The following is a 27,570-nucleotide window of genomic DNA, read 5'->3' on the forward strand; positions in this document are numbered from 1 at the left end:
TCAGGGGTCAAGGGCAGCAGCTGGCATGTGGTAGTCAAAGGTTATGGGTTGTGTGTGTCCATGGTAAGTGGCTGCTAGGAGACAAAAAATCTGTGGAGATGCAGGAGTCGGGAGCCATGGGCGATAGTTGTATTTTGAGGGTCAGGAGTCAAGAGAGCCTTGGGAAGACTTATGAGTCAGCGTCCACTGCTGACTCGTGGTAGTTGTGTCAAAAGGCAGAGGTTGGAGGTGATGATCCACCAACACGCAGCAGCTGAAACTTGAGTGCAAGGGGTGGTTCAGATTCCCGGAGGACACGCCCCTATCTGCCCCGCCCCGCGTGCCGCCCCCGTCGCCCCGCCCCGTCCCTCCCAGCCCCGCCCCTCCAGCGCTTCCAACGCGGACTCCCAAGGCGGCTAAGGCTACGAGGAGCGAGCGAGCGCGAGCCGGCGAGCGGCGAGCGGCGCAGGGACCCCGCAGGCGGCTGGGGCTTCCGCGGCGCCCGCCCCCGCTCCCTCTCTTAGGACGCTTGGTGCAAACTGGCCGGCCGGCGCCGCCTCCCGGGAAGATGGCGCTGCACTTCCAGGTCAGTGCGCTCTGCGCCGCGGGCCCGCACTCCGCCGCCCTGGGAACCCGGCTGGAGGCGGGGGTCTGGAGACCGAGGGCCGAGGACAGCGGCGGAGGCCGCAGGGTCGCGGGCCCGTGTCCCCAGACTCCCAGCCCCTACCTCCGCCCCTAGCCGGGGACCGGGACACTGGTCTGGGCTGCACACCCCAGGCTCGGGCCGGAGTGTGCATGGGCTGCGGAGCCTGGCTTGGAGGCTGCGGGTGGAGGGGACGGGGGCCAGGCCGAGGGCTCGCCACCCGGAATGCGCGGACGCCGGCGGCACGCGCGCGGACCGTGGCTTTAGTGGTTCCCGGGAAGGTGGGGGTCTCAGCGTGCCGGCTTTGGCGCGCCTCGCGCAGCCGCGGAGCAGAGGAGCAGCCTTCCAGCCTTCCCGCCTTCCCGCCGCGTCGCCGGCGCGGATCTGTAGTCAAGCCTCCCTCCACAAGGTTGAGCCCGAGCCCGACTTGGGGCTCGGGGTCCGCCGAAGGAGCGGCGGCAGCAGTTGGACTTGGCCGGAGGAGACAGGGGCTGCGTCTGCTGGGAGTTGCAAAGGAAGGCTCCGCGGCCGCCTTTGGAGGAGGAAACCCCGGCCGGGTGCGGGCGCAAGGATCGCAGAGGCTACGAGGATGGGACGCGTGCTTATATATCCTTAGGCTGCTCTGACATCCCCTTTCAGTTGTTCAGGGAACATTTATTGTCTCCTCACTGTGTCTCAAGCACTGTACAAAGTTCTAGGGATAAACGAAGATATCTTACTATCCTCGCCCTCATAGAGTTCACGGAGAATTATGGTACAAGTGAAAAATGTATGGTAGAAATAGTCACAGAAATCATGGGAGCACAGAAAAGGGGGCAGCCAGCCAAGTGTGTATGTTGGAAAGGAGTGAAGCAGAGATGCTTATGCTCTCAGCTAAGAGATGCTTTAAGTTTCTTTGAGCCTCCATTCTTCCATTAATTATTGAGCGCCTACTAACTATGTTAGACGCTGAAGATATAACAGCTGTGAACAAAACTCTATGGTTTCTACTCTCAGGGAACTTGCAGTCCTTGAAAGAGTTGTAGGTGTTTGCCAGGTGAAGAGGAATGGAAGGGTATGGAGATAGAAGAACAGTGTGAGCCAGGGCAAATAATTGTGGAAGCATATGGTGTACAGCAGAAAGTTCAATCTGGTTGGAACAAAGGGATGGGACCAGGAGAGGCAGTAGGTGGCAGATGACCTGGGAGAGGTAAGGCAATTTCATAATATGGTGATAGTGTTTCTAAGAATCTCATTCCCCTTGTAGACTTCTTTGAACCCCGTGTGATCACACTGACCCATAACTTGCTGATTTATTGATTCTTCCAAAGGGTCTTTTTTAAAAACCAGTTACTGTCTAGTAATCGACAGTTCCGGAATGTTATGTAGTACGCCCCACACATTACCTTTTGACTTCGCGTCATTTCTGAGGGTCCTCAGGTCAAAATAATGTATTAGCACTTTAGTAAATATGCCCTCTGGGAAATTTTCACAGGAAGAATCTCACAAGGAGGATTTACGGATTGTAAATAGGTAATCAGATGTTGACAGAGCCCGTGTAAATCTTGAGAGTAAATTAAAAGGTAGGGTGAAACTTTGGAATTTTTTCATACCTGGAAAGATGGTGTATAGTAAATCAAGCCCTGGAAAACTTCTTCATATTTAGGCACAGTGTTGGAAAAATTAGCTGCTGATATTGGTTTTTCAGGAATGTACTTCGTATTACATTTCTGTAGACAACTTAAACATGGAGTTGGACAAATAAAAGATCAGTTTGGTTGACCAAAAAAAAAAAAAAAAAACTGAAATTTCTCCATTTGAATTCTTTTTAGTGTATAGGATCGTATCATTAATCAGTTAACTCAAGGAACATTTGTTAATAGTGATAAACTAGCATTTTGAGTTTTCGTATGCTCATAGAGTTGAGACTTGTCGCTAACTTTAGAAATGTGCATATATGAAGACACTGAGTCTTAAAACAGTTGTGACTTGTCCAAGGTTACAGAGTTAGAGTAGGCATAATAACTCATAAGTTCCATGATCCCCATTACCTCTAGCTTACTGTCATCTACCCAAAGGGACAGCTAAGGGAGAAATTATGCCATCAAGATGATGACTAAGAAGCAAAGTTGTGTAGGGTGAGGTGAGGGTACTGGTCAATATCTTTTTCACATCATGACATACATAGAAAATGTTAATTGTGTATTCATTAACATAAACTGCTCATTGCCAAAAGGCATCAGTGTGCACTTTCTCCAATGTCTCAAGCCCTGCCCCTGCTGCCTGGAGAGCAGAGGGATCAGTATCTCAGGCATACCTGTGAACCATTCAAAGCAGTTGCATTCTGGTTAGGAAGCTGTGAATTAGGATACCCTGTCCCAAAGGGATTAATGTGTCCGGATTACCTGACAGGAGGCAATCCAGATAAGGGGGCAGAGTGAGGAGAGAAAGAGAGAACTGAGAAGTAAAGTAGGCACTTTAGATAGAACAGAGGTACCTTGGTGAGAATCAAGAGAATGTTAGGAAAAATTTAGGGGACTCAGTTGATCCAACTTTTCTGCCCAGGACTGTTTCAGAAGCAGGAAATATAGCCATGCCTCTTAATTCCCAGTCAGGCTACCTGATTTGATCTAGATGTGATTGAGAACTATTGTTTTTAAATGCAGTGATAGCATGAAAAAATGTATATGGGCATGACCAGTCTGGCAGCGTGGACTTGAATGGGAGAAACTATAGAAGGTCAGTATGGTCTTTTATATTCATCAGTAACTGGGGAGATTATTTATAAGTTAATGTGGATCGTCTGTATGGCAGGCACTGGATTAGGCTTTCCCTATCTTTTATATCTTAATTCTCATGACTATTTTGGAAGGTAGATATTGCTGTTTGCAGTTTTAACAGCAAGGCTTAGGAAGATTAAATTATTTGCCTGAGGTCACTTCATAAGTGAGTGGCAGATTCCAAAGCTTGTGTCCACTTCATTGGACCAGTGGTTTTCATATCGAACCATGACATTTCTAAGACCCCACTACCCTGCACTCTCATTCCCAGAGCCGCCTCTTGAGAAATCCCTGGCCCTGGCAGCTACAGTTAGAAAATATTGCTTGATTGTTCTACTGTCTATGAATATCAGGTCGAGGTGTTAAGTTGAATCTTTATGGGAGAATAATTGGTAAGACTTTATGACAAATTAGGTATGTTCCTGGAGTTAGCCAGACTGAGGTTTGAGGGCAAAGTCCACAAGACTGCCCTTACTTCTCACACTAACTGCAAGTTGGGGGTTTCCCAAAACTGTCATCAGGTTTAGTAGGTTATTGGAAGGACTCACAGAATTCACTGAAAGTTGTCAAACTCAGTTGCAGTTTGTTACAGGGACAGAATACAGATTAAAATTGGTCAAAGGAAGCTGACACAAAATCTGTGTGGGTTTCAAAAATAAGCTTCTATTGGCCTCAGGACATGTGCTACCTGCAACAATGTATGACAATATGCACTAATTATTGCAAACTGGGGAAGCTAACCCAGACAAGGGTTTTTACTAGTGCTTCAGTTCTTGGGCATGATTGATTGATTGCCCACGTTTGACATCAGTCCTAGGTTGACTATTACTTTGTGACCCAAAGTCCCCACCCTAAAACACATAGTTGGTGTTTCTGATGTGGCCAGCCTCTGGCCACATACTATTGGGTATGGGCAGCCTCTCCCCTAAATGAAAACATCCTAACAGGTATGATAATACATTACCTCCCAGAAGCAAAGGCCAAATGTCTCTTATGGCAAATCAGTTACAATACAGGAGGTACAAAGGAGACTAAGGAGAGGGGAAGCAAAAGATAACATGGAGCATGTAAAGCTACACTCCCATCTAGAACTCTGAAACTACTGAAAAGAAGGGACACTTAAAGTGGAAAGCATGTTCAATTCTGTTTGTGACATTTTTGGTTATTTTTTAAATCTTTCTAGATTTCCAAGAAATTTTTACACATATACAAAGATGGTGAACAGAGAGGGCAAAAAGTATGGACTGCTAGGTGTGGTGGTGTGTGCCTACTGTCCCAGCTACTTGGGAGCCTAAGGTGGGGGGATCAGTTGAGCTTGGGGGTTCTGGGCTGTATTGTAGTATGCTCCACTGATAAAGTGTCTCTGCTAAGTCCAACATCAACAATATTGACATCCATCAGTATGGGAATGGGGGACCACCAGGTTGCCTAAGGAACAATGAATTGTCCGAGGTCAGAGACAGAACTCGTCAAAACTCTTGTGCTGGTCTTTAGTGGGACCATGCCTGTGCAGAGAGCTACTGCTCTCCAGCCTGGGCTACTTAACAAGACCTTGTCTCTTGAAGTATGGTAGATGATGATGGAAATAAAGAGTGGCAAGTTGGACAGGTTGGGAGGAGACAACATGTATTTGGAGTCTGTAGGCTTGTATTTGACTTAGATTTTGATCATTTATTTGTAATCTTGAGCAACTTATATATATTTGCAGCCTTCGTTTTTTAAATCTGTAGAATATATATGCTGAAAATATGTACTCCACAAGAGCCTATTTTTCAGGATTGGTTTGAAAAAAGGATGGAAATACTTTTGTAAACAATAAAGCACTATGACAAGTATTATCTCTTTCATTGTAAGAAGGAACAATTCTAAGAGATCCAGATAAAAGCCTTCAGGGATACTCAGGAAAAGGTAGTAAGAGGAAGAAAAAAAGAGTGTGGGAAATGAGTAACTTCAAAATGAGTAACAAACAAGATTCTGTTTGTTGTAATCAAGAAGCTTGATTTCAGAAGGCAGCAAAGATAGAGGAAAGTAATTGAAAAGATCTTTAAATTCAATTAAAGTAGATTTTTGTGGCTTACCCGTATATGTTATACTATTAGGGAACATTTATTTCCTGAAACAAAAACAGTCCCTGTTTCCCCCACTCTGCTGTCTTCCTCCCAGCCAGGAAACCACTGATCTGTTTTGTTTCTCAAGAACCATATAATATATACTCTGTCTGGCTGCTTTTACTCAGCATCACCTGTTGATAGCTACATGTATGACTTTTTACTTGCTATATAAAAAGCAGTCATCATTTAGGGGCCAATTCTGTGTCAGTTGCAAAGGCCAGAAATAAGTCCAGAATAATTTGGAAGATCCTTATTTAGACTATAGTCAGGATTACGTCATTGTTTCCTAGACCATGTAAATTGGGTGCTGTCTGTTTGTGTGTGTGTGTTTTTTTTAGACAGGGCTTACTCTGTCACCCAGGCTGGAGTGTAGTCATGGGATCTTAGCTTGCTGCAACCTCTGCCTCCTGGGCTCGAGAAATCCCCCCACCTCAGCCTCTCAAGTAGCTGAGACTTGTCAGGCATGTGCCACTACACCTGGCTAATTTTTTTTATGTGTGTATTTTTTGAAGAGACGGGGTTTCACCATGTTGGCTAGGCTTGTCTTGAACTCCTGAGCTCAAGCAAGTCACCCACGGCCTCCCAAAGTGCTGGGATTACAGGTGTGAGCCACCATGTCTGGCCTGCCTGTTTATATTTAATAGTTACTCTGTGGGAGGTGAATGATATCCAGTTCTCCTTATTTTACCTCTTAATAATTTATATGGATTTCTAATGTTGTCATTAAGACTGGTAAAAGCTTTAATAATTCAAATCTGATTTGTCAACAAATTGAGAAGGGATTCATTTTTCTGAGATCATTTTCATATTAATCATTCTCAGAAAACAATGTATAAAACTACGATGAAAATTTATTAGTTTACTATGAAAAATAAAGTTTCTTTAGAAAATCAAGTGCTAAACAGAGGATTGCTTGATTGGTTAGTAACCACCATATTGTGGGTTTAATTGCTTTATATATCTAGATAATACCTTTCCACTAGGGTAAGGGTCTTTGTGTATCCCTTTCTCTAAAAAGGTTTCTAATATACCAGGTATGATATGTGTTTGTTACCATTACAGTGAAAGAATAACTTGATTTTCCCTTTGAATCTTTTGCAAAAAAGTCAAACCTTTCCCTTTTTATCTTGTATGGCCTTTCATTTGTTAATAATTTGAAATATCTTTGGGAAAAATGAGTGACTGGTAACATTGTTGATTTAAATACACCCTAAGTCTGTTCTGTCTTGAGGTTCTTTATATCAGTATAGCAAAAGAGACAAATAATTTCCAGACTTTTCCATACTCTTTCCAAATAGGTTTACTTGGGTATCATTGAATTGATTACTATTAATATTAGTTTTCTAGGGCTCACAACACTTTTTTTTGAATTAAGAGTCTCGTTATGTTTCCCAGGCTGGCCTAGAACTTCTGGGCTCAAGTGATTCTCCTGCCTCAGTCTACTGAGTAGCTGGGATTACAGGCATGTGCCACCACACCTTACCACAAATGTATTCTTATAGATCTGGAGGCCAGATGTCTGAAACATATACAGATTTGGTTCCTTTTGGAGGTCCTGAAGGAGAAACCATTTCATGCCTTTCTCCAAGCTGCTTCTGATGGTTGCTGACAATGTTCTTTGGCTTGCAGAAACATCACTCTAGTCTCTGTCTACATCTTCATATGGTCTTCTCTGCTGTGTCTCTGTATCCTAAATCTTCCTCCTTTCTCTTACAAGAATACCAATCAGTGGATTTAGGGCCCATTCTAAATCCAGCATGGTCTCATACCAAGATTGGTATTTGAATATTCAATACCAGTTTGAATATTCAAATATAATTTGAATATTTCAAATTATTAACAAATGAAATCCAATCTTGGTCTCATACCAAGATTCTAAATTAAGAATTTGTGAAGACTCTATTTCCAAATAAGGTCATTTATAGGTACTGGGATTGGAACTTGGACATATATTTTAAAAGGATATAATGAAAACCGGTAATGTTAAAAACAGCTGTTTACCAGAAGTTACATGGCACTAACTCTTAGTCCTCCAAACCTGTGAGATAAGCACTGTTATTAGTCTCATTTTTGCTGCCTTTTGTTAAAGAGATCTTCTACTATATCTTGGCCTAATTCTTTTTCTCGTCAGTCTGCTTCAAAGAATCTTAGGCCTAGATGAATGCATGCCATCAGGATCAACTTATTAATTATACTGAGTATTATCAGTTCTAAAATTCAGTCCTCCAGATTTACTAGATGAAGGAAAAGACTTGGGATTGATCATGAGAGGAAAAAAGGGACCCTTTTTAATTTTTGTACATATATATATGTTTTTTTCTTGTAAACATTTTTCTTGTGTATATTTTTAATTTAAGTTATGAGATACAGGTGCAGAACATGCAGGTTTGTTACATATGTATACATGTGCCATGGGGTTTGCTGCACCTGTCAACCCATCACCTAGATATTAAGCTCCGCATGCCTTAGCTATTTGTCCTGATGCTCTCCCTCCTCTCACCCCTGCAAGAGGCCCCTGTATGTGTTGTTCCCCTCCCTGTATCCACATCTCTTCATTGTTCAGCTTCTGCTTATGAGTGAGAACATGTGGTGTTTGGTTTTCTGTTCCTGCATTAGTTTACTGAGGATAATGGCTTCCAACTCATCCATGTCCCTGCAAAGGACATAATCTCATTTCTTTTTATGGCTGCATAGTATTCCATGATGTATATGTACCACATTTTCTTTATCCAGTCTCTTATCAGTGGGCATTTGGGTTGGTTTCATGTCTTTGCTATTGTGAATAGTGCTGCAATAAACATACATGTGCATGTATCTTTATAATAGAATGATTTGTATTCCTTTGAGTATATACCCAGTAATGGGATTGCTGGGCCAAATGATATTTCTGGTTCTAGGTCCTTGAGGAATCACCACACTGTCATCCACAATGGTTCAACTAATTTACATTCCCACCAACATTGTAAAAGTGTTTCTATTTCTCCACAGCCTCATCAGCATATGTTGTTTCTTGACTTTTTAATAATTATTCTGACTGGAGTGAGATGGTATCTCATTGTGGTTTTGATTTGCATTTCTATAATGATCAGTGATGTTGAACTTTTTTCATACGTTAGCCTCATAAATGTCTTCTTTTGAGAAGTGTCTGTTCATGTTCTTTGCCCACTTTTTGATGGGGTTTTTTTTTTTTTCTTGTAAATTTGTTTAAGTTTCCATGTAAATTCTGGATAGTAGACCTTTGTTAGATGGGTAGATTGCAAAAATTTTCTCCTATTCTGTAGATTGCCTGTTCACTCGCATGATAGTTTCTTTTGAGGTTTAGAAGCTCTTTAGTTTAACTAGATCCCTTTTGTCAATTTTGGCTTTTGTTGCAATTGCTTTGGCAATTTTGTCATAAAATCTTTGCCTATACCTATGTCCTGAAATGGTATTGTCTAGATTTTCTTCTAGGGCTTTTATGGTTTTGGGTTTTACATATAAGTCTTTAATCTATCTTGAGTTAATTTTTGTAGAAGGTATAAGAAAGGGGTCCAGTTTCAGTTTTCTGCATATGACTAGCCAGTTTTCCCAGTATCATTTATTAAATAGGGAATTCTCTCCCCATTGCTTGTTTTTGCCAGCTTTGTCAAAGATCAGATGGTTGTAGATGTGTGGTCTTATTTCTGAGGTCTCTATTCTGTTCCATTGGTCTGTGTGTCTGTTTTGGTACCAGGACCATGCTGTTTTAGTTACTGTAGCCTTGCAGTATAGTTTGAAGTCAGGTAGTATGATGCCTCCAGCTTTGTTCTTTTTGCGTAGGATTGTCTTGGCTATATAGGCTCTTTTTTGGTTCTATATGAATTTTAAGGTAGTTTTTTTCTAATTCTGCGAAGAATGTCAATGGTAGTTTGGTGGGAATAGCATTTGAATCTGTAAATTACTTTGGGCAGTATGTCCATTTGCACAATATTGATTCTTCCTATCCATGAAGATGGAATGTTTTTCTATTTGTTTGTGTCCCCTCATTTCCTTGAACAGTGGTTTGTACTTCTTTTTGTTTTTTTGTTGAGAAGATAATTTTTATTATATATATAGAAACAGTTAATTGGGAAATATAAAAAAAATCCTTCACAAAACAAGAGATATTTTATCTGTAAAAATCAGTAATTGTCATGGCTTATTCCAAGTGATATGAAGATAATCAAATAGTAGTTTCTTAAATTTTATAACTAAAGCATATATGGAAGTATTCACTTATATCTGCAATTTACTTTTAAAAAATGATAAGAAAACTATGCATAAGTATTAAAATAAATGTATTTTCTACTATTAACTACAACTTTCAAAGGGTAATAATTATATTATTTTAGAATTATTAATATACAAGTATTTCAGTATTTAAGCATAGTTTATAAATATGTCATTTTAAACACCATCTCCTCCGAGAGGCCTTTTCTGAAAAACACACAACCATCATCTAAACTATATCTTCTTCCCCTTATTCTTTGTCATAGCACTCTTTTACTGTCATGAAACATCACAATTTTAAACTGTGCTGTGGCAGGCCAGGTGTCACTAATAGCTGAACAGGCAGTCCTCCACGACAACTGTTTCAGTACTGACTGAGTGGATAAGTTAAATATTAAAAGTTGTTAGAAGGCTGGATGCGGTGGCTCACACTTGTAATTCCAGCACTTTGGGAAGCTGAGGCAGGCGGATCACTTGAGGTCAGGAGTTTGACCAGCGTGGCCAACATGGTGAAATCCCGTCTCTACCAAAAATATAAAAATTAGCTGGACATGGTGGCAGGTGCCTGTACTCCCAGCTACTCAGGAGGCTGAGGTGGGAGATTCACTTGACCCTGGAGGTAGAGGTTACAGTGAGCTGAGATTGCAGTGAGCTGAGATCATGCCACTGTATCCAGCCTGGGTGACAGAGCAAGATGCTATCTCAAAAAAAAAAAAAAGATGATCGAGCCAGTGGCCTTATACAGAGGCTGGCAGGTAACAAAAGCCCACTGAGAGGTTTGCCTAGCCTTTTCCTAGGCCTTGAAACATGACAAGATAATGAAGGAATTTTTTTTTTTTAATGATTACCCTCTGTTTATTTTTATTTTATTTTCATTTATTATTTTATTTTATTTTATTGCATTTTAGGTTTTGGGGTACATGTGAAGAACATGCAAGATAGTTGCATAGGTACACACGTGGCAGTGTGATTTGCTGTCTTCCTCCCCTTAACCCACATCTAGCGTTTCTCCCCATGCTATCTCTCCCCAGCTCCACACCCCGCGCTGTCCGTCCCCTATTCCCCAGTACAGACCCCAGTGTGTAGTGCTCCCCTCCCTGTGTCCATGTGTTCTCATTGTTCAACACCCACCTATGAGTGAGAACATGCGGTATTTCATTTTCTGTTCTTGTGTCAGTTTGCTGAGAATGATGTTCTCCAGGTTCATCCATGTCCCTACAAAGGACACGAACTCATCATTTTTGATGGCTGCATAATATTCCATGGTGTATATGTGCCACATTTTCCCTGTCCAGTCTATCGTCGATGGGCATTTGGGTTGATTCCAGGTCTTTGCTTTTGTAAACAGTGCTGCAATGAACATTTGTGTGCATGTGTCCTTATAGTAGAACGATTTATAATCCTTTGGATATATACCCAGTAATGGGATTGCTGTGTCAAATGGAATTTCTATTTCTAGGTCCTTGAGGAATCGCCACACTGTCTTCCACAATAGTTGAACTAATTTACACTCCCACCAGCAGTGTAAAATTGTTCCTATTTCTCCACATCCTCTCCAGCATCTGTTGTCTCCAGATTTTTTAATAATTGCCATTCTAACTGGCGTGAGATGGTATCTCAATGTAGTTTTGATTTGCATTTCTCTAATGACCAGTGATGATGAGCATTTTTTCCTATGTTTGTTGGCCTCATGTATGTCTTGTTTTGTAAAGTGTCTGTTGATACCTTTGCCCACTTTTGAATGGGCTTATTTTTTTCTTGTAAATCTGTTTGAGTTCTTTGTAAATTCTGGATATCAGCCCTTTGTCAGATGGGTAAACTGCAAAAATTCGTTCCCGTTCTGTTGGTTGCCGATTCACTCTAATGACTGTTTCTTTTGCCGTGCAGAAGCTGTGGAATTTGATTAGGTCCCATTTGTCTATTTTGGCTTTTGTTGCCAATGCTTTTGGTGTTTTGGTCATGAAGTCGTTGCCTACTCCTATGTCCTGAATGGTTTTGCCTAGATTTTCTTCTAGGGTCTTATGTTTAAATCTTTAATCCATCTGGAGTTAATTTTAGTGTAAGGTGTCAGGAAGGGGTCCAGTTTCTGCCTTCTGCACATAGCTAGCCAGTTTTCCCAACACCATTTATTAAACAGGGAATCCTTTCCCCATTCCTTGTTTTTGTCAGGTTTATCCAAGATTGTATGGTTGTAGATATGTTGTGTTGCCTCCGATGCCTCTGTTCTATTGCATTGTCAATATCTCTGTTTTGGTACCAGCACCATGCTGTTTTGAGTACTGTAGCCTTGTAGTATAGTTTGAAGTCTGGTAGTGTGATGCCTCCCACTGTGTTCTTTTTACTTAGAATGGACTTGGCTATGCGGGCTCTCTTTTGGTTCCATATGAAGTTTAAGGTAGTTTTTTCCAGTTCTGTGAAGAAGGTCATTGGTAGCTTGATGGGGATAGCATTGAATCTGTAAATTACTTTGGGCAGTATTGCCATTTTCACCATATTGATTCTTCCTAACCATGAACATGGAATGTTTCTCCATCTGTTTGTGTCCTCTGTTATTTTGTTGAGCAGCAGTTTGTCGTTCTCCTTGAAGAGGTCCTTTACGTTCCTTGTTAGTTGTATTTCTAGGTATTTTATTCTCTTTGTAGTAATTGTGAATGGCAGTTCGTTCTTGATTTGCCTCTCTTTTAAGTCTGTTTTTGGTGTATAGGAATGCTTGTGATTTCTGCACATTAATTTTGTATCCTGAGACTCTGCTGAAGTTGCTTATCAGTTTCAGGAGATTTTGCGCTGAGACGATGGGGTCTTCTGGATATACTATCATATTGTCTGCAAATAGAGACAATTTGACTTCCTCCTTTCCTATTTGAATACCCTTTGTTTCTTTTTCTTGCCTGATTGCTCTGGCTAGAACTTCCAGTACTATATTGAATAGGAGTGGTGAGAGAGGGCATCCTTGTCTAGTGCCAGGTTTCAAAGGGAATGCTTCCAGTTTTTGCCCATTCAGTATGATATTGGCTGTTGGTTTGTCATAAATAGCTTTTATTATTTTGAGATACGTTCCATCAATACCAAGTTTATTGAGGGTTTTTAGCATAAAGGGCTGTTTTATTTTTGTCAGAGGCCTTCTCTGCATCAATTGAGATAATCATGTGGTTTTTGTTTTTGGTTCTGTTTATGTGGTGAATTACGTTTATAGACTTGCATATGTTGAACCAGCCTTGCATCCCCGGGATGAATCCTACTTGATCATGGTGGATAAGCTTTTTGATGTGCTGTTGCAAATGGCTTGCCAGTATTTTATTGAAGATTTTGCATCTCTGCTCATCGTGGATATTGGCCTGAAGTTTTCTTTTCTTGTTGTGTCTCTGCCAGGTTTTGGTATCAGGATGATGTTGGTCTCATAAAATGATTTGGGAAGGATTCCCTCTTTTTGGATTATTTGGAATAGTATCAAGAGGAATGGTAACAGTTCCTCTTTTTTTTTTTTTTTTTGAGACGGAGTTTCACTCTTCTTACCCAGACTGGAGTGCAATGGCGCGATCTCGGCTCACCGCAACCTCCGCCTACCAGGTTCAGGCAATTCTCCTGCCTCAGCCTCCCCAGTAGCTGGGATTACAGGCACGTGACACCATGCTCAGCTAATTTTTTGTATTTTTAGTAGAGACGGGGTTTCACCATGTTGACCAGGATGGTCTCGATCTCTTGACCTCGTGATCCACCTGCCTCGGCCTCCCAAAGTGCTGGGATTACAGGCTTGAGCCACTGCTCCCGGCCCCAGTTCCTCTTTATGTGTCTGGTAGAATTCGGCTGTGAACCCATCTGGACCTGGGCTTTTTTTGTGTGGTAGGCTCTTAATTGCTGCCTCAACTTCAGATCTTGTTATTGGTCTATTCATGGTTTTGACTTCTTCCTGGTTTAGGCTTGGGAGGATGCAAGTGTCCAGGAATTTATTCATTTTTTTCAGGTTTACTAGTTTGTGTGCATAGAGTTGTTTGTAATATTCTCTGATGATGGTTTGAATTTCTGTGGGTTTTGTGGTGATTTCTTTTTATCATTTTTTATTGCATCTATTTGGTTATTCTCTCTTTTCTTTTTTATTAATCTGGCTAGTGGTCTATTTTGTTGATCTTTTCGAAAAATCAGCTCCTGGATTTATTGATATTTTGAAGGATTTTTTGTGTCTCTATTTCCTTCATTTCTGCTCTTATCTTAGTTATTTCTTGTCTTCTGCTAGGTTTTCAGTTTTTTTGATCTTGCTCCTCTAGCTCTTTCAATTTTGACAATAGGGTGTCAATTTTGGGTCTCTCCACTCTTTTCATGTGGGCATTTACTGCTATATATTTTCCTCTAGAGACCGCTTTAAATGTGTCCCAGAGATTCTGATATGTTGTGTCTTCATTCGCGTTGGTTTCAAAGAACTTCTTTATTTCTGCCTTCATTTCATTGTTTATCCAGTCAACATTCAAGAGTGAGTTCTTCAGTTTCCATGAAGCTGTGGGGTTCTGAGTTCGTTTCTGAATTCTGAGTTGTAACATGATTGCACTGTGGTCTGAGAGACTGTTTGTTATGATTTCTGTTCTTTTGCGTTTGCTGAGGAGTGCTTTACTTACAATATTGTGGTCAGTTTTAGAGTAGGTGTGATGTGGTGCTGAGAAGAATGTATATTCTGTGGATTTGGGGTGGAGAGTTCTGTAAATGTCTATCAGGTTTGCATGTTCCAGGTCTGAGTTCAAGTCATGGATATCCTTGTTAATTTTCTGTCTGGTTGATCTGTCTAATATTGACAGTGGAGTGTTAAAGTCTCCCACTATTATTGTGTGGGAGTCTTAATCTCTTTGTAAGTCATTAAGAACTTGCCTTATGTATCTGGGTGCTCCTGTATTGGGTGTGTATATATTTAGGATCGTTAGCTCTTGTTGTATCGATCCTTTTACCATTACGTGATGATCTTCTTTGTCTCTTTTGATCTTTGTTGCTTTAAAGTCTGTTTTATCAGAGACGAGAATTGCAACTCCCTTTTTATTGCTCTCCATTTGCTTGGTAAATCTTCCTCCATCCCTTTATTTTGAGCCTTTGTGTATCCTTGCATGTGAGATGGGTTTCCTGGATACAGCACACCGATGGGTTTTGGCTTTTTATCCAATTTTCCAGTTTGTGTCTTTTGATTGGTGCATTTAGTCCATTTACATTTAGGGTTAATATTGTTATGTGTGAATTTGATACTGCCATTTTGATGCTAGCTGGCTGTTTTGCCCATTAGTTGATACAGATTCTTCATTTTGTTGATGCTCTTTAGCATTTGGTATTATTTTAGAATGGCTGGTACTGGTTGTTCCTTTCTATGTGTAGTGCCTCTTTCAGGAGCTCTTGTAAAGCAGGCCTGGTGGTGACAAAATCTCTGAGTACTTGCTTGTTCGTAAAGGATTTTATTTTTCCTTCATTTATGAAGCTTAGTTTGGCTGGATATGAAATTCTGGGTTGAAAGTTCTTTTCTTTAAGGATGTTGAATATTGGCCCCAACTCTCTTCTGGCTTGTAGGGTTTCTGCCGAGAGATCTGCTGTGAGTCTGATGGGTTTCCCTTTGTGGGTAACCCGACCTTTCTCTCTGGCTGCCCTTAGCATTTTCTCCTTCATTTCAACCCTGGTGAATCTGATGATTATTTGCCTTGGGGTAGCTCTTCTTGAGGAATATCTTTGTGGTATTTTCTGTATTTCCTGGACTTGAATATTGGCTTGCTTTGCTAGGTTGGGGAAGTTTTCATGGATAATATCCTGAAGAGTATTTTCCAGCTTGGATTCATTCTCTTCATCACATTCAGGTACACCTATCAAACGTAGATTAGGTCTCTTCTTATAGTTCTACATTTCTTGGAGACTTTGTTCATTCGTTTTTGCACTTTTTTCTCTAATCTTGGTTTTCATTTTATTTCATTGAGTTGATCTTCGACTTCTGATGTTCTTTCTTCTGCTTGGTCAATTCGGCTGTTGAAACTTGTGCATGCTTTGCGAAGTTCTCGTGTTGTGTTTTTCAGCTCCTTCAATTCATTCATATTCCTCTCTAAGTTGTCCATTCTTGTTATCATTTCGTCAAATCTTTTTTCAAGGTTCTTAGTTTCTTTGCATTGAGTTAGAACATGTTCTTTTAGCTCAGAGAAGTTTCTCATTACCCACTTTCTGAAGTCTGATTCTGTTATTTCACGACACTCATTCTCCATCTAGCTTTGTTCCCTTGCTGGTGAGGAGTTGTGATCCCTTGGAGGAGAGATGTTCTGGTTTCGGGTGTTTTCTTCCTTTTGCGCTGGTTTTTTCCCCATTCTTGTGCATTTATTCACCTGTCATCTGTGCAGTTGCTGATTTTCAGATTGGGTCTCTGAGTGGATGTCCAGATTGTTGATGATGAAATTATTTCTGCTTCTTAGTTTTCCTTCTAACAGTCTGGCCCCTCCGCTGTAGGACTGCTGAGGTCCGCTCCAGGCCCTTCTTGCCTGGGGATCACCTGCAGCAGCTGCAGAACAGTAAGGGTTGCTACCAGTTTCTTCTGCTATCTTTGTCCCAGAATGATGCCCACCAAATGTCAGTCTGATCAGTCCTTTTTGAGGTGACTCTTTGGATATACAGGGGTCAGGGAGCTGCTTGAGGAGATGGTCTGCTCTTTATAGGAGCTCAAGTGCTGAGCTGTGAGCTCCGTTGTTCATTCAGAGCTCCTAGGCAGGTCCATTGAAGTCTGCTGCAGCAGAACTCATAAACCCCCTTTTTTTCCCCAGGTGCTCTGTCAGGGAGTTAGGGCTTTATTTATGAGTATCTGTTGTGCTGCTGCCTTTGTTTTTGTTTTGTTTTGTTTAGGGCTGCCCTGCCCAGCAAGAAGCAGCCTAGTCACTCCCTGCCTGCAGAGGCTTTGCTGAGCTGCTGTGGGCTCCGCCCTGCTGCCAGCTCTGCTGCAGTCCTGTTTATATGGGTGTGGTTAGAACTGCCTCGGCAGTGGTGGCCCGCCTCTGTAATGGTGGACTCTCTCTGTTATGGCAGGTTGCCTCAGCAACAGCAGGCTGCCTCAGCAATGGTGGACTACCTCCGTAGAGGTGGAATGCTTCAGTAATGGCGGACCCTTTGCCCCCACTGAGCTGCACTGTCCTGGGTTCAGCTCTGCTTGCCGTGAAACTCTCAACCCCAAGTGTTTCCAATTGCTGTTTTTTTTTTTTTTTGTGGGGGTGGGACCTGCCGAGCCTGATCACCTGGCTCCCTGCCTCAGAGCCTTTTTTTTAAGTTGAACGGTTGACTCTCTCCCAGGTGTTCCAGTCACCTGCTGAAAGGGCACCAGGATCTATGTGATTTTTCGTGTGATGACCCACTGCGCTGGCTGACACAACGGCACTGCCCAGGAATCTCCTGGTCTGTCTCTCTGTTTCCATCCCATTTATTCAGATGAATGAGCTAATCTGCCTTCCAGGGGCTCCAATTGCCAGCTTAAAAGGGCAACCAGACCAGTGTATTTTGTACGGAGAGCTGCCGTGCCAGGGCGCTGGCAAAACAGCTGCGCCAGCCGAAACAGCTGTGCTGGCCAAAACAGCCGCGCTGGTGACCCGTGGGGCTCCTCCGCCTGGGAATCTCCTGGTCTGTGGGCGATAAAGATCCATCTGGAAATGCAGCGTCCACTCACCCTCTGCGCTTTCATTGGGAGCTGCAATCCTGAGCTGCTCCTAAAGGGCCATGTTGCAAGTGTCTCCTGTACTTCTTTTTGAAGAAGTCCTTCACATCTCTTGTTAACTGTATTCCTTGGTATTTTATTCTCTTTTTAGCAATTGTGAATGGCATGATTTGGCTCTCTGCTTTTCTGTTGTTGTTTTATAGGTATGTTTGTGATTTTTGCACATTGATTTTGGATTGTGAGACATTACTGCAATTGCTTCACAGTTTAAGGAGTTTTTGGACTGAGATGATGGGGTTTTCTAGATTGTGAGGTCATGTTGTCTGTAGAGACAATTTGGCTTTGTCTCTTGCTATCTAATTACCCTTTATCTTTTTATCTTGCCTGATTGCCCTGGCTAGAACTTCCAATAATATGTTGAATAGGAGTGGTGAGAGAGGGCAACCTTCTCTTGTGCCAGTTTTCAAAGGGAATGCTTCCAGCTTTCCCTGTCATTCAGTATGACATTGGCTATGGGTTTGTCATAAATAGCTCTTATTGTTTTGAGATATATTCCATCAATATGTAGTTTATTGAGAGTTTTTAACATGAAGGGATGTTGGATTTTATTGAAGGCCTCTTCTGCATCATTCTATTGAGATAATCATGTGGTTTTTGTCATTGGGTATGTTTATGTGTTGGATTATATTTATTGATTTACGTATGTTGAACCAGCTTTGCATCCCAGGGATGAAGCTGACTTGATTGTGGTGAATAAGCCTTTTTTTTTTGAGATAGAGTTTCATTCTCTCACCCAGGCCCATGCTGGAGTACAGTGCAGTGGTGCGATCTCGGCTCTCTGTAGCCTCCACCTCCCGGGTTCAAGGGATTCTCCTGCCTCAGCTTCCCAGGTAGCTGGGACTACAGGCATGTGCCAGCATGCCTGGCTGAATTTTTTATTTTAGTAGAGACGGGATTTTGGTTTTGCTTTGTTGACTAGACTGGTCTTGAACTACTGACCTCAGGTGATCTACCACCTCGGCCTCCCAAAGCACTGGGATTACAGGCATGAGCCATGGCACCCAGCCTGGATAAGCTTTTTGGTGTGCTGCTGGATTTGGTTTGCCAATATTTTACTGAAGATTTTCACATCAATGTTCATCAGGGATACTGGCCTGAAGTTTTATTTTTTTTTGTTGTGTCTCTGCCAGGTTTTGGTAACAGGATGATGCTAGCCTCATAAAATGAGTTAGGGAGGAGTCCCTCCTTTTCAGTTATTTGGATTAGTTTCAGAAGTAATGGTACCAGCTCCTTTGTGTACCTCTAGTAGAATTTGGCTGTGAATCTGTCTGATCCTGGGTTTTCTTTGGTTGGTTATTTTTTTCCTGCCCCAATTTTACAACTTGTTATTGGTCTAATCATGGATTTGACTTCTTTCTGGTTTAATGTTAGGAGGGTGTATATGTCCAAGAATTTATCCATTTCTTCCAGATTTTCTAGTTTGCTTGTGTAAAAGTGTTTATAGTATTCTTTGATGGTAGTTTGTATTTTTGTGGGGTCAGTGGTGATATCCCTTTGTTATTTTTATTGTGTCTGTTTGATTCTTCTCTCTTCTTCTTTATTAGTCTAGCTAGCAGTCTATCTATTTTATTAAGTTTTTATGAAGACCAGCTCCTGGATTCATTGATTTTTTTGAAGGATTTTTTGTGTCTATCTCCTTCAGTTCCACTCTGATTTTAGGGATTTCTTGTTTTATGCTAGCTTTTGGGTTTGTTTGCTCTTGCTTCTCTAGTTCTTTTGGTTGTCATCATGTTAGGGTGTCAATTTGAGATCTTTCTAGCTTTCTGATGTGGGCATTTAGTGCTATAAATTTCCCTCTTAACACTGCTCTTACTGCTTCCCAGAGATTCTGGTATGTTGGCTCTTTGCTCTCATTGGTTGCAAAGAATTTCTTGATTTCTGCCTTAATTTTATTATTTAAACAGGAGTCATTCAAGAGCAGGTTGTTTACTTTCTATGTAGTTGTGTGGTTTTGAGTGAGTTTCTTAATTTTGAGTTCTAATTTGATTGCAATGTGGTCTATAAGACTATTATGATTTCAGTTCTTTTGTATTTGCTGAGGAGTGCTTTTCTTTCAATTATGTGATCGATTTTAGAGTAAGTGCTGTGTGGCACTAGAAGAATGTATATTCTGTTGTTTTGGGATGGAGAGTTCTATAGATACCTATTGGATCCCCTTGATTCAGAGCTGAGTTCAAGTCCTGAATATCCTTGTTAATTTTCTGTCTCATTGATCCAATAATATTGACATGGGGTTTTAAAGTTTGCCATTATTACTGTGTGTACTGTGTGGGAGTCTAAGTCTCTTTATAGATCTCTAAGAACTCATTTCGTGAATCTGGGTGCTCCTGCATTGGGTGCATATATATTTAGGATAGCCCTTTGTGTTGAATTGTTCCCTTTACCATTGTGTTATGCCCTTCATTGTCTTTTTGCATCTTTGTTTGTTTAAAGTCTGTTTTGTCAGAAACTAGGATTGCAAACCCTGCTTTTTTTTTCTTTCCATTTGCTTGGTAAATTTTCCTCCATCCCTTTATTTTGAGGCTATGTGTGTCTTTGCACATGAGATAGGTTTCTTGAGTATAGCACACTGATGGGACTTGACTCTTTATCCAATTTGGCAGTCTGTGGCTTTTAACTGGGGCATTTAGTCCATTTACATTAAAGTTAATATTGTTATGCATGAATTTGATCCTGTCATCATGATGCTAGCTGGTTATTTTGCATACTAGTTGATGTGGATTCTTCATAGTGTTCTTGGTCTTTTTATTTTGGTGTGTTTTTTCAGTGGCTATTACCAGTTTTTCTTTTCATATTTAGTGTTTCCCTCAGGAGCTCTTGTAAGGCAGGCTTGGTAGTGACAAATTCCCTCAGCATTTTTGCTTATCTGAAAAGGATTTTATTTCTCCTTCGTTTATGAGGTTTAGTTTGGCCAGATACGAAATTCTGGGTTGAAAACTCTTTTCTTTAAGAATGTTGAATATTGGCCCCTACTCTCTTCTGATTTGTAGGGTTTTGTAGAGAGATCTGCTGTTAGTCTGATGGGCTTCCCTTTGTAGGTGACCTGGCCTTTCTTTCTGACTGCCCTTTATATTTTTTCCTTAATTTTGACCTTGGAGGATCTGATCTAATGAGTATGTGTCTTGGGGTTGATCATCTTGAGGAGTATCTTACTGGTGTTCTCTGTATTTCCTGAATTTGAATGTTGGCCTATCTTGCTAGGTTGGGGAAATTCTCCTGGATGATATCCTGAAGTGAGTTTTTCAACTTGGTTCCACTCTGTCTGTCTCTTTCAGGTTTCTTCTTTTTACATAGTCCCATAGTTTTTTTCATTCATTTTCGTTCTTTTTTCTCTGCCTGCCTTATTTCAGCAAGATAGTCTTCAAGCTCTGATAGTCTTTCTTTTGCTTGATTGATTTGGCTATTGATACTTGTATGATTCACAGAATTCTTGTGCTATGTTTTTCAGCTCCATCATGTCATTTATGTTCCTCTCTCAACTGGTTATTCTAGTTAGCAACTCCTGTAGCCTTTTATCATGGTTCTTACCTTCTTTGGATTGGGGTAGAACATGCTTCTTTACCTCAGCAAAGTTTGTTGTTACCCGCCTTCTGAAGCCTACTCTGTCCGTTCGTCCATCTCATTCTCCATCCAGTTCTGTGCCCTTCCTGGAGAGGTGTTGTGATCATTTGGAGGAAAAGAGGCACAAAGCCTTTTGCGTTTTCGGTGTTCTTTCTTTGATTCTTTCTCATCTTTGTGAGTTTGTCTAGTTTTGATCTTTGAGGCTGCCGACCCTTGGATGAAGTTTCTGTGGGGACTGTTTTTGTTGATACTGTTGTTGCCTTCTGTTTGTTTTTCTTTCAATAGTCAGGTCCCTCTTCTGTGGGGCTGCTGTGGTTTGCTGGGCGTTCACTTCAGGCCCTGTTAATCTAGGTTGCTCCCGCACCTGGAGATGTCACCTGAGGAGGCTGGAGAACAGTAGAGATGAGTACCTCTTCCTTTCTCTGGAGATTTTGACCTTGAGGGATACCCACTGCCTCCCTTGGCTGGGAATAGGGGCTCCCCTGCCCCATATGGCTCTCAGGTGGGCCGACGTAGCAACTTGCTCATCCCTCCTCTCTGTGGGTTAGTTACCCCCCAACTGCCTAGTCAGTTCTGTTGACAGAACCTGGATACCTTGGTTACAGGGGCAGGATTAGCATGCTGTTTTGGTTTTCTCAGTGGGAGCCTCCCATCGCTGCTGCTTGTAGTCCCCTATTTTTGTATTTCTTATACTGGAGAAAACAAGGTAATTTTTACGTATTCATGAACCATAAACATTGTATGCATTTTACTGTTGCGAACAGTGTGTAGTAGTAATCTGGGTTTTTTGGGCCAATCTAGGTGGGAGAAATGTTTAAAATGTGGTTCATTTGAGGTTCAGTCTGTTTGAAATCTTACTTTGGGACTTCGATGTTTACTCTAGCAGGAAATTTTCAAGTCTGGGATGCTGGGCTCTTATGTAGATAGGGAAATGGAAAGTGCTCTAAAAGCGCTAAGAAGGAGAGAAGAAGAAGTAAAAAGAATAATGGGAGCTAGAGTAGATCTCATTTTGGAGTAACTTGTGTATTCCTTTTACGAGAAGGTGTATGCGTGTGAGGGAATGTGTGGGCTAGTGTAGCTATAAGGTTGCCACGTAAAATTCAGGCTAGAAAAGACAACAAAAAAGCATTTTCTAAAGGAATATCCCATTAGTTTCATATGCCTATCCTACATTGAAATCTATGCCAATATTTTTCCTTTCTCTTATTCAAGTTCAAAGTGAGATAATTTTTTTTCAGAAGACATGTTTAACAAAAAATGTTTTAAGCTGGAGAGGAGTGCTGAACTCCTTTTTAAATTCTTTTTTTAGATTGTTTCCATGTGTCACATATTGTCAGATGAGATTAGATTTATATCATCAGATAAGATTATAAGCAGAATGCTTTAGTCTTTGTGCTTATGAAATAGGACCCTTTAACATAACTGGTTATTACATTGCTAGAAATACCATGAGATCAAGTCAGTTCTTGAAAATCCTGCAGCACTTTGAGTTGTTGGTTCAGAAGCCCCATATCAGCATAGAATAAAAATAATAAACATATGTTTTTGAGGCAGGGTCTTGCTCTGTCACCCAGGCTGAAGTACAGTGATGGGATCATGGCTCACTGCAGTCTCGACCTCCCAGGCTCAAGCACTACAGGTGCACCCTACTACCCCAGCTAGTTTTGTTGTATTTGTAGAGGAGGGTTTGCCGTGTTACCTGTGGTGGTCTTGAACTCCCGGACTCAGGTGATCCTTGCGCCTTGGCCTCCCAAAATGCTGGAATTATAGGCATGAGCCACCACATCTAGCCTTAAATTCTTAAAATTTGAGAAAGAATATAAATTTGGTTATCTGCAACTCGTGTATGATCATTTCCCCCATCCATCTCCCTAACCTCATCTGGTATCTCCTTGCTGTGTTTATCTGCCACACTGACCTTTAATGCTTTGAAATGACTAAACTCTATTTTACTGAAGAGTGCTGGTAAATGTTCTTTCTTTGCCTGGATGGCCTTCTAGTCTTTTTAAAATCTGATTGACCCTTGTAGGTCTCAGCATAAATATTATTTCTTTAGGCGTACCTTTCCAAATCCTTGTTGTAGACAAGTTCTCCCCTTCTTGTACTCTTCCATTGCAGAACTATCAACTTGTAAGTAAATAATTTGGGGAGTAGGAGATGTGCCTGTTTTGTTTCCAACTGCATCTCCTGGTAAGTAGTTGTATTTCAGTAAACAGGTATCAAGTTAATGAATACACATGTGATATTTGTATCCCTTGTTTTTTGTGGTTAAATATTTACCTCGTTTTTTTCATTCAAGTGAAATGTTAATTTTTTTTCTTTTAAGAGTTTGGCCGAATTGGAAGTGTTATGTACTCATCTCTACATAGGGACTGATCTTACACAAAGAATAGAGGCTGAGAAAGCACTCTTGGAACTGATTGACAGCCCAGAATGTCTCAGCAAGTGTCAACTTTTATTAGAACAAGGAACAGTAAGTATTCGGTAACAGTGATTAACCATGAAAGATCAGTAGATGTATGCCATTGTTAATGAACTCGTGTGTTAACAGTGGTAACTGAGTGATATTGCCACGGGGTTTTTTTGGTTTTGTGGAACTGTAGTTTCACTGTCAAAGGGGTTAATCAGGAAAAGAATTGGAAAACCTGGAAAGCAAATTTAGGGAAGAGCCAGGAAATGAAATAGTAATGAATTGAGATAGTTTCTTGATTACTTTTGGTCTCTTTTTATGTCTCATATTAGTGGGCAAAAACCACATTTTTGGAAGTTGAATAACAACTTAAAAAAATCTAGATGGGGAGGCAGATTGTAATTACCTCTGAAACATGAAAGGATGATTCCAAAGCATTCTGATTATCTCTTGCCTGCCTCCCTCCCATCTAGATATTCATAGTCTAGACATTTATATGCATTTAGTAAAATACATAAATGCAAAATCAGGCGTTGCACTGCCTACTTGATTTATGTACATGAATTAAAGTAGCTCTTTGTTTAGTTGGAGAGGCGGATATATCAATAGCTATGAAATGATTGTGGTAAGAGATTGTGTAGTCTAGAACAAAGTTGGAAGACTTTTTCTGTGAAGGGCCAGTTAGCAAATATTGTAGATTTTGTGGGCTGGGAGACAAAATGGAAGATATTTTGTAAGAACATCTATAGTAAGAGAAAAAACAAATTTCTTCAAAGTTTTATGGATGATATTCAAAATATAATAATCTAATATAGGTTTTTAAAATAATACAGGTCTGTTAATAAAGAGAATAGAGCTATTTTTGGGAGGATAACATTTTGCTTAACTGGAGTTCTGAACTGTTTTCTATCGTCAACATTGATTGCAAATGTTCATATGTTAATGCTGATCTATAGTGAGATTTTATATATTTTAAATTTGAAGGTATCTTTTCACATAGATAGATACTATCAAATACTAGTATCAGTCCATGAGCATATGATTATAATTAAGCACATTCATCATTTAGAAGGCATTTAAAGACTTCTGTTAAATCTTGGTATTTGCCTTTTAGTATGTCATTATATTGCAGATTAGTCACTTCCAATTGACGATTAGGTGGGAGCTCTTAATTGCACAGTTAAATGGATTTTAAAATACGGAAATTTTCTTTATACTTGCATCAAGATCTGAAGCTAGAGCTGTAGTTGAAGTTCAGAAAGTATGTCTCTGAATAGAGATCTCACTACTTGTTTTAACTTTTGATGATGTGGGAAGTATATAAAGCTGCCTGACATTACTTGCAATTCATATGATGTTAGTTGTTATCAAAATGGCTTTACTTCACGATAAGTTCTGCATATAGGTAGTAGACACTTTTTAGGCAATTTTGTAATTTTAGGTTGAATTCATTAAGGAACATTATCAATTTTGCAGCAAAGGTAAGTTCCAAAGCCATTTAGTGTTGAACAATAGTGACTTGGTTGTCTCGTTCAGAAAAATTTTAGCCTTATCCTTGAGCTAAAAAAAAAAAAATCGCAGTAAAACTTTTTTGGTGATAAGCTATTTAACTATTGTGTGATGGGACAAGTGAGGATATTGTTTCCAATACAGAATATTCAGATACTGCTTCTTTATCTTGCAGAAATCCACAGAACTAAAGTTCACAAAAGTGAATGAAGTCCAATGTTAACACTACTGATTCATGAACTTATGATAGATTCATATATTTGCTATACAGTATCTGCAGATGAATAATATGGTGAATAACCATAGGTTTTAAACATCTTACATTTTTCATAAGCTTTGTAAGTTTGTTCAGCTAAGTCCTTTTCTGCTTCATATGTTTTTACCACTAGTGTGACATATCATACCAGATTCTACCTCAGTTTATATTGAATTAACATGTCCTCAAGTTCTTTGAAAATATTCTGGCCTGTAGCTCTACATAGAGGCCAATTCTTTAGTTGCTTCACACTCAGCATTGACTTCTAGAACATACAGATAGTAATATTACGAGTATGAACATTGTAAGAAACATCTGTCCACTCATCAAGAGTTAAGGAGACCCTTTCCAAATCATTTGCCTTGTTTTCAAATTGACTGTTGATGTTGTTCCAATGTCTTCAACTCTTTGAGCACTCGTTCCCACTAGAAACTAATAATCTTATTTTCTCTGCACGTGTAACTTTTGCCACTGTAATAAGACAATGGTGATTTAATTAATTTGGAAACTTTGGTTGCAGGCTCATCTTTTATATTTGTAAAGACAGTCTACTATGATGAGATATCAAATTTTCTGCTTTTTCTGACTTTTGATTTCCTTAGTTGGGACTATTGTGATGGGAATGATGGGGATATTGCTTGGTCTGATATAGTCAATATATATGGTATTCTTTTATGACAACTATAGTAACATTGCATAAAAAGCACATTGTTGGCTGGGAGCAGTGGTTCACGCCTGTAATCCCAGCACTTTGGGAGGCTGAGGAGAATGGATCACAAGGTCTGTAGTTCAAGACCAGCCTGGCTGACATGGTGAAACCCCACCTCTACTAATAATACAAAAATTAGCTGGGGATGGTATTGCACGTCTGTTGTCCCAGCTACTTGGGAGGCTGAGGCAGGAGAATTGCTTGAACCTTGGAGACAGAGGTTGCAATGAGCCGAGATTATGTCACTGCACTCCAGCCTGGGACACAGTGAGACTCCACCTCAAAAAAAAAAAAAAAATAAGCATATTGTTTTGTCATGTAATCAATAGCAGAATGATCACTCTCCATTGTGCCTTACAAATTAGATATTTGAAGTCCACTTTTATCTTTTCTTATTTTGATATGATAGACATGCACTGATAATAACAAAAGGTATGTGTCATGTCATGGCAACACCCATGGCTCTCTAGTCACTGTGGTTTATGATGCTCTGAGCAGGAGTAGGAAGCACTGAGTGCCACATGTGGTCTCTGTCTTAACTGTTCAATTCTGCCATCATGGCATGCAAGCAGCCGTAGGCAGTGTATAAATGAATGAGCATGGCTGTATTTGAATAAACTTTATGGACACCAAAGTATGGATTTCATATATTTTTCTGTCACAAAATATTATTATTGTTTTGATTTTTCGAACAATTGAAAAGCTGCTTGAAATTGTAGGAAACATTCGTAGCTCAGAAGCCATGTAAAAATAGGCAGGATTTGGTCAGGGGCCATAGTTTGCTGGCCTCTGGTCTGGAGAAAAAAAGAGAGGGAATATCTTTGCAAGAATTTCTAGAGGTTGGAGTGTAAACCAAATTTTGATGGATGAATGTGCACTTAGAGAGTTTGAGTATAGTATTAAGATAATTGGAGGTCAGAGAATATAGTCAGACATGGGTTTCAGGGGACACGGAGGTCAGGGTGGGGAAGATATTGAAAGGACTCTAAAGGCTGTCATGGTCAGAGCAAAGTTGAGAATGGAACCGGATGAATTTGAAGAGAGTATCAGAGGCTCAATGGTGTAGGGCTGTAGACCATGGTAAGAGTACTGTATTTTATTTGAACTTGCTAAGTCATTTATTTCTCCCATTTGCTTACTGTTGTTTGAGATGGCTGTCTATACCTCCCTCAATTAATGATTTTTTGTTTGAGATGGCTGTCTATACCTCCCTCAATTAACGATTTCTTATGAGAGATTGTATGCCTGTGTATGTATATCCTTTTCTATATATATGTATCTCAAATTGACATATTTTATCCCTTGTGAATTTGCCATTTTGGAAAACCGGAAGAATTTCTGTTACTGCTTAGAAGAACATTTCTATCATAATGCTTTGATTATTTTAATTCGTTTGTGATAATAGTAAATAAAATTATTCTTTACAGACATCCTATGCGCAGCTCCTTGCAGCAACATGTCTTTCAAAACTTGTCAGCCGAGTCAGTCCTTTACCTGTTGAGCAGAGGATGGACATCAGTAAGTGGTTTATTTTGCTTTTTAACCAATTACACTTAAAAAAATTTTTCTTTTGAAAATACTAAACTGTACTAGGACTGCAAATTTTTTGAGTCTGTCTTTTTTTAAAACATGAGTATCAAGTTTTATTTACTCATCTATTAATGAATACTGATATGTTACATAAAGCAATGTCTAATCAAAAAAGCA

The 27,570-nt window shown here is 40.3% G+C and overlaps 1 protein-coding gene across 3 annotated transcripts in view; it reads left to right on the forward strand.

Moving 5' to 3' along the window:
* Positions 1 to 380: 380 nt before the first annotated feature.
* Positions 381 to 27,570, forward strand: part of RANBP17 (RAN binding protein 17) — a 438,613-nt gene continuing 411,423 nt past the window's right edge. For all 3 annotated transcript variants that reach the window (XM_002744545.7, XM_008990995.5, XM_078365784.1), the window contains exons 1-3: positions 381 to 565; positions 23,306 to 23,452; positions 27,291 to 27,381. In XM_002744545.7, coding sequence (XP_002744591.2) covers positions 548 to 565; positions 23,306 to 23,452; positions 27,291 to 27,381 — 256 coding nt within the window. In that variant the 5' untranslated portion in view covers positions 381 to 547. The remainder of the gene's footprint in view (positions 566 to 23,305; positions 23,453 to 27,290; positions 27,382 to 27,570) is intronic.

The sequence above is a fragment of the Callithrix jacchus genome, chromosome 2, assembly GCF_049354715.1.
Source record: "Callithrix jacchus isolate 240 chromosome 2, calJac240_pri, whole genome shotgun sequence".
NCBI lineage: Eukaryota > Metazoa > Chordata > Mammalia > Primates > Cebidae > Callithrix > Callithrix jacchus.